General features: G+C 39.3%; 1 protein-coding gene across 1 annotated transcript in view; it reads right to left on the bottom strand.

Annotated features, from left to right (window-relative positions):
• The window catches only part of PLEKHG3 (pleckstrin homology and RhoGEF domain containing G3), a 34,280-nt gene that overhangs the window by 16,528 nt on the left and 4,809 nt on the right, over positions 1-12,943 (bottom strand). The window contains exons 3-12 of the mRNA XM_087885555.1: positions 12,697-12,797; positions 11,096-11,165; positions 10,106-10,152; positions 7,988-8,138; positions 6,546-6,677; positions 3,707-3,889; positions 2,420-2,512; positions 1,871-1,957; positions 1,154-1,187; positions 304-408 (exon numbers count right to left, since the gene is read on the bottom strand). Of these exons, the coding sequence (XP_087741681.1) occupies positions 304-408; positions 1,154-1,187; positions 1,871-1,957; positions 2,420-2,512; positions 3,707-3,889; positions 6,546-6,677; positions 7,988-8,138; positions 10,106-10,152; positions 11,096-11,165; positions 12,697-12,797 (1,003 nt within the window). The remainder of the gene's footprint in view (positions 1-303; positions 409-1,153; positions 1,188-1,870; positions 1,958-2,419; positions 2,513-3,706; positions 3,890-6,545; positions 6,678-7,987; positions 8,139-10,105; positions 10,153-11,095; positions 11,166-12,696; positions 12,798-12,943) is intronic.

The raw sequence follows: 12,943 nt of genomic DNA on the forward strand, positions 1-12,943 counted from the left end.
CTGTATTGCTGAGCACCCAAAGTTTGGTCATGTGACCACAGAGGGGACCTGACCACCAGAACTTTGAATCCAGGTCATAAATCCCCTTTTCAGTTTGGTTGCAACTTCAATGGTCGCTAAGTCGAGGGCTACCTGTAATCTAAACCTTCCAGAGATCTTTGCACAGTTGTCTTCTCATCCAATTACTGCTGGGTCAGAGTTTCCGGCAACTGGGCCTGCAACGTTCATTCCCTGGACATAGTAGCAACAATTTTTTCTCGACGTTATTGCTTATCCCCATACCCGAACCCCCTTACAATTTACCTGATTGTCGACGTCCAGGCCGATTCTGTTTAAGGATTTCTTCAGGCTGTTGGCATGATAAGGATTTCTTCAAGTGCTCAGGACTGTATTTGAAGTGAGGTGGATCTGAAAGGAGTAGACGCATGTTTGTGAAAAGACATCAATTATGTCTGTTACATGTGACCAGAATGTAGAACACATGAGCGAATGGAAATCTACTACTGTCTGGGTCTGGGTCTTAAAAATACCACAAGCCCATGTTACCTCCTGATTTACAAGGATGTTCTATCCCCGTCCCCACACACACACAAACAGCCAGCCGGGGGTTAAAGAATTACTTGGCACACACAAGATTCGTTATCAGGAACTTTGCAGCAATACGATACATCGGAGACACCTGGCTCCTGGTCAATCTCCTCTCCCTCGGCAGACACCTGAGGCATTGCCAGAGAGGAGGGGCCTGGAGAGGGACGCCTGGCCGGCTCCTCTCCTTCATGTTCGGAGCCTTCTTCCTCCAATAAAATGGGCTTGGGGATCGGAGCCACAACAAAGAACAAGCACCATTTCACTCTTAATCCACTTAATATTGAATCATACAAAGAAGCCAAGACAGTGACAAAGATATTAAATTACAGGAGGCAGAACTTGGAATAAATATAAGGGATGATGGATCTACATTCTGTTTATTATTGCTTTTTACATCCTGTAAAATTCCCCCAAATTGATGAAATAATCTAACCCTTAATACTGAACTTAACCTCTCCAGATGGGGTGTTATAATGTATTTATTGACTGCTTGCACTAATGATGCAGTGGACAGGAAGAATGAAACAGGAAACAGACATCTGAGACAAGAAGAGGGGAAACTTACAGAATGAGTCCATTTCCAAGATGGCTTCTTTGGCCTGAAGAAAAGGCAGAATTGCTTTAGTGGTTGACGTTCACAAATAAAGAAACAAATCTATGATACTGAAATAAGGATATGAAAGGAGATATTTCTCTCCACTTAATTTTTGTGTGCAAAAAACACAAGAACAAATTCCCCTGCTCCAGGCATTAACCTTTAATGTAGTTGGATACAAATTGCCAATCTCAGCATAAGCACCAATATCCACACAGATATTCCCCATCCCTTTTAGAAGAATTCTTATGTTTAGAAATTATCATTGGGCTTTCAAAGATTTGTAAAGAGGGTGAATGTACACTAAAAGGATTCAGGAAAAAAATACACAGGATGACCAAGATGTCTCCAGGCAGATTGGAAAAGGCTCATTTTCAGCTCCCAAGAGCCCCAGCCAGCATGGCCAATGATTTCATTAGATGCTGTTTTGTTTGTCAAATTTAGGTATCAGCCTTCTCACTCACTACTTCCCTCCTCCACCCACAAATTCTGATAAAATCTATCTGAGAATATGCATGGAGTCCTCCAGGCCATCAGACTATAAATCCCAAGGACCAGGTAGGCTAGGGACAATGGGAGCTCTAGTGCAGAACACCTAGGGAACATACTTTAGAGAATGGCCAAAGAAAATTTCTGACATCTATTCTGCAAGACCATTAAGGCAAAGGGAAAACAATACCCACTCACTTTCTGAGGGATTATGGCATGGTGATTTTCTAAGATCAGGCGCTTGAGGTGGTGAGTCCAAACCCGCTTCTCGTCCCCTGATTTGGCCTGGTAACAAAAGTACACTCCATGAGTTTGAAAGGCAGTTGTGCACATGTGATCCTACCAAAGCTCAGCCTTCTGAATCTTCCTATTCTTTGCTGTTATTGCTTAAAACGTACCTTCTTTCTATATCTGCTCATTATTTCCAACCCTACCTTCTCCTGCATTTAATAATTCAAATTTCATTCCTATGGATGGATTATCTCAATGTGCTCTTATCATCTGATGCTGCACCCCAACCCTAAGCTGGTTTTATTGCTTTACCTTACACCTTCTTCTGTCTGATCCCTGTATTTGCCACACAGAAGCTCATAACGACTTATTTTTCTCAGTCTTTCTGCTGGTTTTCCCAATTCCCTCACTTCTGCCAGCATTGCTGCAAGCAGATTGTCCAGCTTGAGCTTCAAACCCATCACCTTAACCAACCACCGTCCACACACTAATAATGTCAACGGGTCTTCATCTCACCTGAATGTTATACTGCTGCTTGTTATGCTTGTAGTGGGTGACAGTGAAGCAAAGTGAGTCCCGTGTGCTCTCAATCAGCATCAAAGACGAACACTGCAGGCCAGACAAGAGATGTCACTTCAGCCACAGCAATTAATGGCCATCCTCCACTGAATAACTCTTAAAAGGGACACTAAGGCCATCTTCATTTTATTGGACCAAAAAAGTGCATGACCAGGTTTACTTTGTACATAATTTTAAAAAGCTGTTGTGGCTGTTATGTCCCTTTAGAATGGGATGGTATTGTTAGTGCAGAAAAAGAAAGGGAGATCCTTTAGCTCAAAAGAGAGTTTACACTAGGGCTGGGAACAGTCTCTGCACTATATTTAAGCAGTTTGTACATAAGCCAACGACACTCAAACAAGGGCTGGAGAGGGGTATTTTTGGCTAGGAGGAAATAACAATAACATACTTAACTAGTTTAATAATTAAATTAACAGTTCTAATAATAATATTAATCTAGAACAGTTATTATCTTTAACTTTGCCTTCACCATCTCTACAATAATGCAAATAAGACTAAAGGGACACACACACATACTGGTATGTATATGTATCTGCACTGTATATGTATATATACATGTATGTGTGTGTGTGTGTGTACATGTACATGTACATGTACCCAGAAGTGGTTGCTGGATTGATCCACCTGGCCCCTCTTGTTCTCTGCTGTCTACCCATCCATCTTTCTTACATTGTTGTATCCTCGATGTGTTATTTTTCATTGTTTATTTCATTGTTCTATTATCTTACTTTTGTTTACACTCTTTTCATTTCTTCCTTTTCATTATTGTAAACTACCTAGAGTAGGCTCACAGTGAAATAGGCATCAAATAACAAATACATATCATTTTTTTCAAGGACAACTAATTTTTAAGAAGTTCCTTTCAAGCTAGTATGAGTTTTGAAAAGCCTCTTTTTTACGCTTCTGGCTTTTTAGATGGGGAAAGGGCTGCATGTGACGAAAAGGCAGCATTGGAGGGAGGAAATAAAAAACATCCAGGCAGAGGTGTTGGTCTTGTGGGCCTCTACAGATCATTATAAATTCACATCAACTTCAGCTGTCAGAAAGAAAATTTTAGTCAACAAAGAACGTCAGCCTTTTCATCTCTTCTTGCTTCTATCATCTCATCTTGATGGCCAAGTTATCAAATTCTCAATCTCATTATAAAAGAACAGAACAAACAAATAGCAAGTAAACACCTATTTCTAATAGGCAAAAGAGAAGCAGAAAGGATGCCCCACTTACTGGAATGTGACTCTTGCATATGTAGTGATCACCCCGTTTCTTAGTTATCAGCAAGATCTTGTCCAAAAGGAAGAATGTTCTCTCGTTCCTGACACGATGTACCCGGAATGTGCCCTCTAGGACTAGCTCACCATAAGTTGTCAGGTCTGGTCCCTTCCAGTTGATAAGTAAGGACTGGATTTCCTGCAAAGTCAAGGGAAAGATTGATGTTTTTATTTCTTAGCCCTCCAGCACCCTGGTGATTTTCCAGTTGTGCAGGGAAGAGCGGTCATAGGAATTAAGTCCAGAGACTTCCGGGTTGGCGTCGCGGTGAGACAGTCTGGGAAATAGCGGGCTCTGATGAGCGCCGCAAAAACCTCAGCTGCCGAACCGCCGCCAATCGGTCGGAACCGTCCTGCAGGAATGGGGGAAAAGAAGGGGTACCTCAGACGACCAAGAGGAACAGGCAAGTTCCTCGGAGGTCAGAGGGAATCCTCTGTGAGTCGGTGGTGGGGGCGGCAGCCATGGCGGCTGCCACGAAGCTGGGACAACCCGGCTAAGAGATGTGCAGGAGGAGAGTGGATTGAAACAGAGCATTTTGAAGCCAGGTGAGTGACAACCAACCCAGGCTTGCAAAAACGGTTAGAGCAATATTATTAACTATAAGACCCCTAGCCTTAAAATAGCAGCTGAACAACAAAGGGGCTATGGAAAGTTTAAAATGTAATTCTAAAGAGACAAAGACCCGATAAACAACTAACTCTAGAACAGAAGTAATGGAATTAAATATCGAGACATGGTGAAAAGACTGGATATTTTAAAACTGGAATTGGATTTTTTTCTAAAAAAAGAAGAAGATTTGATACTTTTAAAATCAATGGAGGAAAAGTAACCAACTGGACTGTAATATAATTGTAACAAAATGGATACTTGCATGACTAATGGAAAATGTGGATTGTAGAGGGACACCTTCTGGTCTAAAAAGGAACATTGTAACTCATTTTTGTTATGGAAAATTTTGAACTTTACAGATAACAGTCGTGGGATTTTGTGTAGGAGGTTTTTTTTCTTCTCGTCTGCAGGCAACTTGACTTTGATGAAAAGAAAAGGAAACTACAATGGAACTCCTATAATTGGAATAATAACAATTTAAAAAATTGGTGAAGGAACAAAAGAAGGAAGCGCAGGCTCAAGAGAAGGGAACTTGATGCATTTTATCTGGATTAAAAATAAGAAAAAGATTTAATATGACATATGGAGGACAAAATTTGAAGACTTTGAAAATGGAAGGAAATATATATTAATAGGTGAGAAACTGAAGAAATGATAGACACGGCTGGAAAAAGAAAAAAGAAGAATTAAAACAATGTGATTAAAAATGAAAAATGTATAAGTGGTGGTAATAATAAAAAGGAGGTTCTTATAAGATAATTATGGATGAAATATATACAAAGTTAAGCTTTAAGCAAGAACCATGTCTCAATGTTAAATGGTCATAAAAAAAGATAATGATAAACATGATTAACTGAAATAAGCAATGTATAGATGGATGGAAACAACAAAGGATGCTGGGATTAATAGTAAAGCTAACCATGATTATGCTGTGATCAACAGCCAAAAAATAAAAATAAATATGCTGTGTTTAACAGCCAAAAAATAAAAAAGCTATGCTGTGTTTAACAGCCAAAAAACAAAAATGATTATGTTGGGTAGGACAACAAAACAAAGAGGATTTTGCTGGGAATAACAGCACAAATGGAATTATTATGTTGGGTTTAACAACAAAGATAAAGATAAAGATGTTAGGTTTAATAGTAAAAATAAAATGACTATGCTGGGATTAACAGCCAAAAATAAAAATTATTATGCTGGGTAGGACAGCAAAAATAGGGAGGAATATGTTGAGAATAACAGTAAAAATGAAATGTATAAATTGGATTTAACAACAGAAATAAAGACGATAATGATGAGTTTAACAGTAAAATAAAATGATTATGTTGTAAATTAATGAAGATGATTAAAATGGAGTAATAGTTAAAATATTTTTTAAATGTTTACAATAATTGTAATGATTTATATTGTTAAAATATATCCATCTAAGCAAAAAGGAAGAGAAAAATGGAATGACATTTGGTTAGGATCTAAGATTTAAGTAACGGGTTTTTGGGATAATGGCATAATTGATAGAATTTAGAGAAATAACTGTGTAAAATATTAAGTTGTGTTAATTGGAAGTTAAGAATTGTTAGTGATTTGTACTAATTTGTGACCGGATCAATGCTTCGTTTTGGAAAAGATGTGTTTTATGTTTGTGTTTTAAAAAATAAAAAAAACTTTTTTCAAAAAAAAAAAAAAAGGAATTAAGTCCAGAACAACTGGAGGATAGCAGATTGGAAAAGCTTGCAAATCTATCAAGAGTCATTTGAAGGAACTCAAAGTAAATATTTGTTTTTTTTATGTTGCTTGAATCTTACAGCAATTTATTGAAGAAATTTTTCAACAGAATTAAAATCAGTACATATTTTGAATTAAAGAAGAATAAAGAAAAGTAAATAAGAGGAAAAAAATATAGGGAAAAAAGAAAAGGAAATGGAAAATTCTAAAGAAATAACTTCTGATTTTCTTGGCAGCAGTTATAGATACATTTGTACTTTGCTTTTTCTCACTAAGGTTATATCATTCTAAGGTTACATCATATCATGAATATTTGAGTTTCTTTAGAACTGTGTAAGGAAATATCACCTGAATTTTCCAAGGGATGAACATACTTGACCCTACTACACTGAAACTACTACAACTACCTATCATCTACGTTTCAGATTGAAAGCAGATCAGGCTCAGGATACTCCTTTCTAAATACCTGCAGCCGCACGGCATGTTCATGCTTCCGTTTCATGTCATTGATGTACCAAGCTACACAAGTCATGGTGGCAATTGCCTCTTCCACCACTTCGTAGCCATCTCCTTCTCTGTCAAAGTGCTTTGCTATTTCCTAGGAGAAAAGCATACTCAAAAAGTTAGCATGGAGAATTATGGACATCTGTGAACAACTTTCAATAGATATTTATTAATTGTATAGAAAACAAATCAACCCCAGTGACCAGTGGGGTAACTGATGTTTCAACCAGATTGCCTTCATGTCTGGAAAACAGGTAAGGGATTCTTACATTTGAATACATACCATTCTAAGTAGGTTCACATAAGTTTGATACCAATGAGAAGTCAATCCTTTTTTTATATTCTTTCTATGACCATATCTTTATATAATCTCTCTCTCTCTTTTGGTGCCTTTGAGTCAGCATTGACTCCTGATGACTATCTGGACAAGTCACTACAGTTTTCTTAGCAAGAGTTCAGAAGTGGTTCATCATTGCTTGCTTCCTAGGGCTCAGAGTGTGTGACTGGCCCAAGGTTTTCATTTCTAGCTTGGTGCCTTAATCACTCTATCATACTGGCTCTCTTCAAGGTGATTTGTAAGAATATAAATAAGATACGGTAGGGTAGGATAATTACAAATCAACTTAAAAAAATATTACAGGTCCATCACTAGCACCAAAAATTCTTTGGTAGCTGATGATCTTGACTGCTTTGCAAAAGCAGGTGCACTTGCCTGCCATGCTTTTAATTGCATGGGATAGCAGTCCTTCTCAAGATGAACTCACAAGGCCAGAGAAAAGAGTCAATCCTGTAAATGATGGCCCGTGCAGAGCTTTTTAGGTTAAAAATCAGCATCTTGATTTGAGCTCACAAAGCTACTGGTAGGCAGAAATGTTATCAGAAAATTGATATTACATGACTAAACCCATTTTTCTCTGTAGCAGCTGGTCAAGGGCAGTTTGGATCAAATGCATCTTTCAATTTTCAAGCAGGGCTGTGGAGTCGGGAGATAAATGTTCCGACTCCGACTCCTCAGTTTTTTGTACTTCCGACTCCGACTCCGACTCCAGGTACCCAAAATTTCCTCCGACTCCGACTCCTCGACTCCGACTCCGACTCCACAGCACTGTTTTCAAGTCTCATGTAAAGCATGTTCCAATCAAGAGGCAATGGGGGTATGAATTACAGCTCTCTCTATTGTATAAATTAATTCTACATATCCCCCTGTACGTACCACATCAACCAAGACTTTTTTAAGGGAGAAATGGCCTTTCCTGGAACAAGGTACTATAGAGGTAGCTGTTATTATTTTAGGAAAAATGAGCAGACTGCATTTCACAATTTTTTTTTTTTTTAAAGTTAAAACAGATTCCAAAGCTGCAGAATCAGATAACGTAAGCAACCTGTTGTGAAAGTCTGTGTTACCTGTAGAAGCAGATGATATTTGAGAATGCGCTGGACAGGCTTGAGAAGGTAGGAGCCAAGGGGCAAGGAGTGCCGGATTTGTTCCTGCCTCTCTCGAAAGAATTTGGCCAGTTGTTTGTTCCTCATACATTCAGTCAGAGCTGCCACAGAGCTGGAAATTAAAGCCGATACACAATGAATGGCATCAAAGAAGACAATTGCCTGTATTCTCTGAGGGATGCAATGACAGATCTGCTCAAAGTAGAAAGTAAAGGACTGCAATAAGGGGCTAAAACAATGAGTCAGAAGATGACCAGTGGCAGCCGAATTATGTCTTCTTATTGTCCCCTTAATGTCTCCTTCTCTTGTATGTGTATTTGCCTGGGATCACACAGCTGCCACACAAGCCCACAAAAAGCACTACTTCTTGGATCAACAACTGCACATTGCTACAAATTTACAAAATCAACCATTCCTGCAAAGTTTTTACAGAAAGAATCTGGAACCACTTCTGGCCAGATCTAACGATTATTAACAAGTCCCTTTGCATATTCAGTGCCACCTAATTATTACTCTTGGGGTAATCTTTTGTAACTGAGCAGAATTAATTTTCAGCTCAGCTGCTGCTTGAGAGAAAATGCTACAAAGACAGTATTCCCACTGGAGCTGCAGGGTTGGCATTTTCCCACTGGGGGGAATTCCTACCTCAACTGACTTTTACGTCACAACACTTGAGTGCTATTTCCTTGTTCTTTCCAGTACAACTGGAAATGATGCTGCTGTTTCCATACTGAGTGGCTGTGTTAACCCTTCACCACAAAACAAGCATGGTAGGTCAAGGATGAGGACTGGGCTGTTGATGGTGTGTCTGGTTTTGCACTCCCTCACTGATCAGTCAAAATATGTGCCGGACAATTTGCAAGGTTTCTCAGCACTGAAATACTTCTGCGATGATCCAAGTATGATTCCGAGTATTTATGGGAAAGAGTGGTTATGTAGAAATGCCAAATGAGTCAGCAGCTGAAGGATGAGGGTTGTACAGGTAGTCCTCAACTACCTGAACAACTAATTACTTAGCAGTCCTCACTTAGTGCCTCTGGGCACTATCATGTGATCTTGCCCAAAGATGTGGGTGCATTCCCTAAACCAATTGCCCATAATCTCAGGAATTTAGATAAAATAGCTGAACTTAATTCTACCATATTTTTCGGATTATAAGACGCACCAGAGTATAAGACACAGCTTAGTTTTTGGGGAGGAAAATAGGGAAAAAAAATTTGCCTACCAGGTATTCATCTGGCTAGCGTCCTTAGTCTAGTCAGCTTCAGCACATTAGTTTGCTGGTTTTTTATCCCCTGCTTGGGGATAAAAAACAGCTTCTAAGGCACATCTGAGAGGAAGCAGCAATGGGAAAAGCAGGCAAAGCATGGGTGAGATAGCTTCACTCGGCTAGCGCCTAGTTAGGGCTGAAAAAAAGCTTCTAAAGAACAGCTGAGAGTCGTTAGCACCTCGTTAGGGCTGAAAAAAAGCTTCCAGCTACATTCCCACACATCCAAATTTTCAGCCCCTTTTAGGGGGGAAAAGGTACGTCTTATACTCTGAAAAATACGGTAATTTATTCTAGAGGAGCAATCAAGGTGCCTGTTGAGACTGCATTGCTGACTCTCAAAACAAGCTGGAAAATTTAGCTCTAAGATTTATTTATTTATTTATTTATTTATTAGATTTCTATACCGCCCTACTCCCGAAGGACTCAGGGCGGTGCACAGCCAAACAATAAAAACACATACAATACAAAATTTAAAAAATAGAATAAAATCAAATTAAATAATTTTGGCCCCGACAAATTTAAAACCCCAAACTTTTAAAACCAATTTAAAATTGAATATATAAATACTAAAAAATATTTAAAATTTTAAAAATCTTTTATAAAAGATTTGAGACATCTTGTCACTGATTATGAATTAAATATACTTGCACAATATATCTTTGTCCTATATGCGAACTATTCTTAGCATACACTGTGATGACCCAGAAGCATTTTACAACGTATGTAAAAAGATTCCGTTAATAGGGAGAACGAGCTGTCCCTGTTCTCACGAAATCACGTCCCCTTTTTGCATTGCAAAGGACACTCACTTTGGATAGTTATTGCAGTATTGAGTATAGATGTTGAAGTCTTGGCTCTGTTGGGGGAAGAGAAGAAAGATCCGTAAGACATGTTCAATTCATCCTGTTCCCTAATGTCAACCATTCTGCAAATGTCTCTGCCAGATGTCCAGTACAGATACCAGCACCAACCTCACTGGGTATGTTTGGGGGATAACTCCTGGACTAGCACTGATGATGTTACCTAGTTTGGGTAATGAAACATTTGCAAGAAAACAAACAAGCTCAGGGAGCATCAAGGATGCTAACCCCTGTTCTTTTTTTTATATTATTTATTTAGATTTCTATACCGCTTCATAGTGCTTTACAGCCCTCTCTAAGCGGTTTACAAAGTTAGCATATAGGATATTGCATATTAGCATATTGCATTAGCATTAGCATATTGCCCCCAACAATCTGGGTCCTTATTTTACCCACCTCGGAAGGATGGAAGGCTGAGTCAACCTTGAGCCGGTGAGATTTGATCTGCTGATCTGCTGAACTAGCAGTCAGCTGAAGTAGCTGAAGTAGTGCACTCTAACCATTGCGTCACCTCGGCTCTGTTGTCTTTCATGCACAGCTAGGCAAAATTTTCAGCCCCTAGGCTGCTACTAATTCCCTCACCGAGCACAGCAGAGTGGTCAATCTTGGCTTTTAGTGATTTTAAGAAAGCCTCTTAAGAAAGAGAAAGAAGGTGTTTCACTTCTGAAAGATTTGGTGCTCCCACCCCCATCTTTCCCTTCCTATTTCTTAGCCAAAAATCTTGTTCCTGAAATGGAGCTGTGATGCCATCTCTTCCCAGTGGTTTTATAACAGGCTGCTTCACGGCCTGTGGACTATCTACTTCTGCTTTAATGGAAGCAACCCAGTGAAGGTGACAAAGCATTCACTCAGAGAAGGGTGTGCCGAACCACCCAATTATGCACCCAATTATGAACAATCAGAGATGAGCATAAAGCAACATCGGTTTTATCTGCTTACCCTGTGTACAAAACACTGCGCAACGGCAACGGGATCATTGTGGCAACTATCCAGTTCTTGCAGTAGTTCACTGCGTAGAAATTGAAACAGAAAGAATAATTTATCAGTCAACTCAGGATAAAAAAAATAATAACGATAGAAACTGAAAACACACCCTCTCTTATCCACAGAGCAAACAGGGACATGCTGGAGACAAACTTCAAAGCAACCTTTAATACACTGCAGTTTCAGAATTAAATGCAGAGCAGCAGGCCATGCAATGGGTTTGGGCCCAGTACCCACCTGTATAGGGGAAGCCTGTCCACCACTGTCAAAGGAACCAAAAACACAAGGCAGATGTTATATAGAAAGAGGGGGCACGCACTAGCTGAACAACCAACTGGTTCTCACTCAGCAGCCACCTATACAGTCATACCTGTCAACATTAATACATTTGGGATCCTAAACTAAGAATACTGTATTTCTCCAATGTACTAAGTTTCTCATAGATACAAAGTAATGAGGCAATTTCTGCCCCAGAGACTTACAAGTTTAAGAAGATAACTAAAACACAGGAGAGGAAGCAGATTTGCAAAGTTGGCATGGAACACCCAGCAGCAAATTGGACTCAATCTGCCCCTTGCTCCTTCGATTCCTTATAGTTTACTCACAGAAAGAAGACTGTTACTTCTCTGCTCTATGTGTTTCTAGCCAATCATGGTAGGAAGATGCTGTTTGCTGCTAAACTATTCTCTTCACTATAGTAAGGCTGTTTGAACAAGCCCCGGGTTCACGCATAATACCAAGCCATGTTTTCAGGTTCACCATTATATGCAAAATATACCATGAGTACAAAACTCTGTAGTAGCCTAATATACAAAACCAAACGAAACTGATTGACTCCTGTGTGTGGGTGTGAGTGGAACAACTAGCTTGGCTTTTACTTTAAAAAAAACAAAATAAAAGGAGATGCCATCTCTCTTTGCGTGGATTTATCACATTACTCTCCAATATTTTATCCAGAATCATAACAGCCTGATCACCCAAGAAAACTTAAGATTGTAATAAGGATAAAAGGGAGAAGGCAGTTTTTCAGGTAATCTGATTCCAAGACATTTAAAGCCTTAATTCATACTGGGAATAAAACATATTTTTAAAAGATCATAATAAAATTCATAGCTATGTGGACAAAGAAAAATTAAGGAAGGGACAGCAAATATAAATACATCTCCTGTAGGACAAGGACTTGGACATGTTGATAAGCCTAAACCTAGACCTTGACACAGTCATGAACAAGCACTGGGTTTAGGGTGCCCTTGTCTGGTCAATCAAAAGGGGAAATCATTTTCCTTCCTAGGTCCTTGATTTTTTAAAAAATCTGGTGGAAAGTGAGAAACATAAATCAGTGACAGCAAGGACTAGCTGAAGGCAATAACTGTTGCATCACCCAAGGCTGTCTTAGTTGGATGGGTTGAAGGGTGGTACAGAGCTTTACGGGAATAGCATTTTTCCTGCCATGCTTTCTATTTCAGAGAGGACCGAACCTTTATAGGGGAACTGTGTAAAGTGAGCAACAATTGAAACGACAGGGAAGCTTCTAAGGACTATGTGTTATTACTCACCTGTTCAGCTCGTAGATGTCTTCAATGTTCCCAAAGAGTGCGCTGACTTGTTCTGGCCGCAACAACAGCTCCTGAGTGTCTATGATCTTCCCCAAGTAATTCTGCCAAGTCACATTATGCCATGAGCATCACCATGAAGCAAGAAAACAGGGCAGACCACCACCATGAGTTCTAACCCAGTATTGTGGGAGTTGTGCCATAACTCTATCAGGTCTCCTAATAAGTGCTCTGAGGGGAGAATTTATCT

Source organism: Pantherophis guttatus, chromosome 1, assembly GCF_059756535.1.
Source record: "Pantherophis guttatus breed Tessera chromosome 1, ASM5975653v1, whole genome shotgun sequence".
Lineage (NCBI taxonomy): Eukaryota > Metazoa > Chordata > Lepidosauria > Squamata > Colubridae > Pantherophis > Pantherophis guttatus.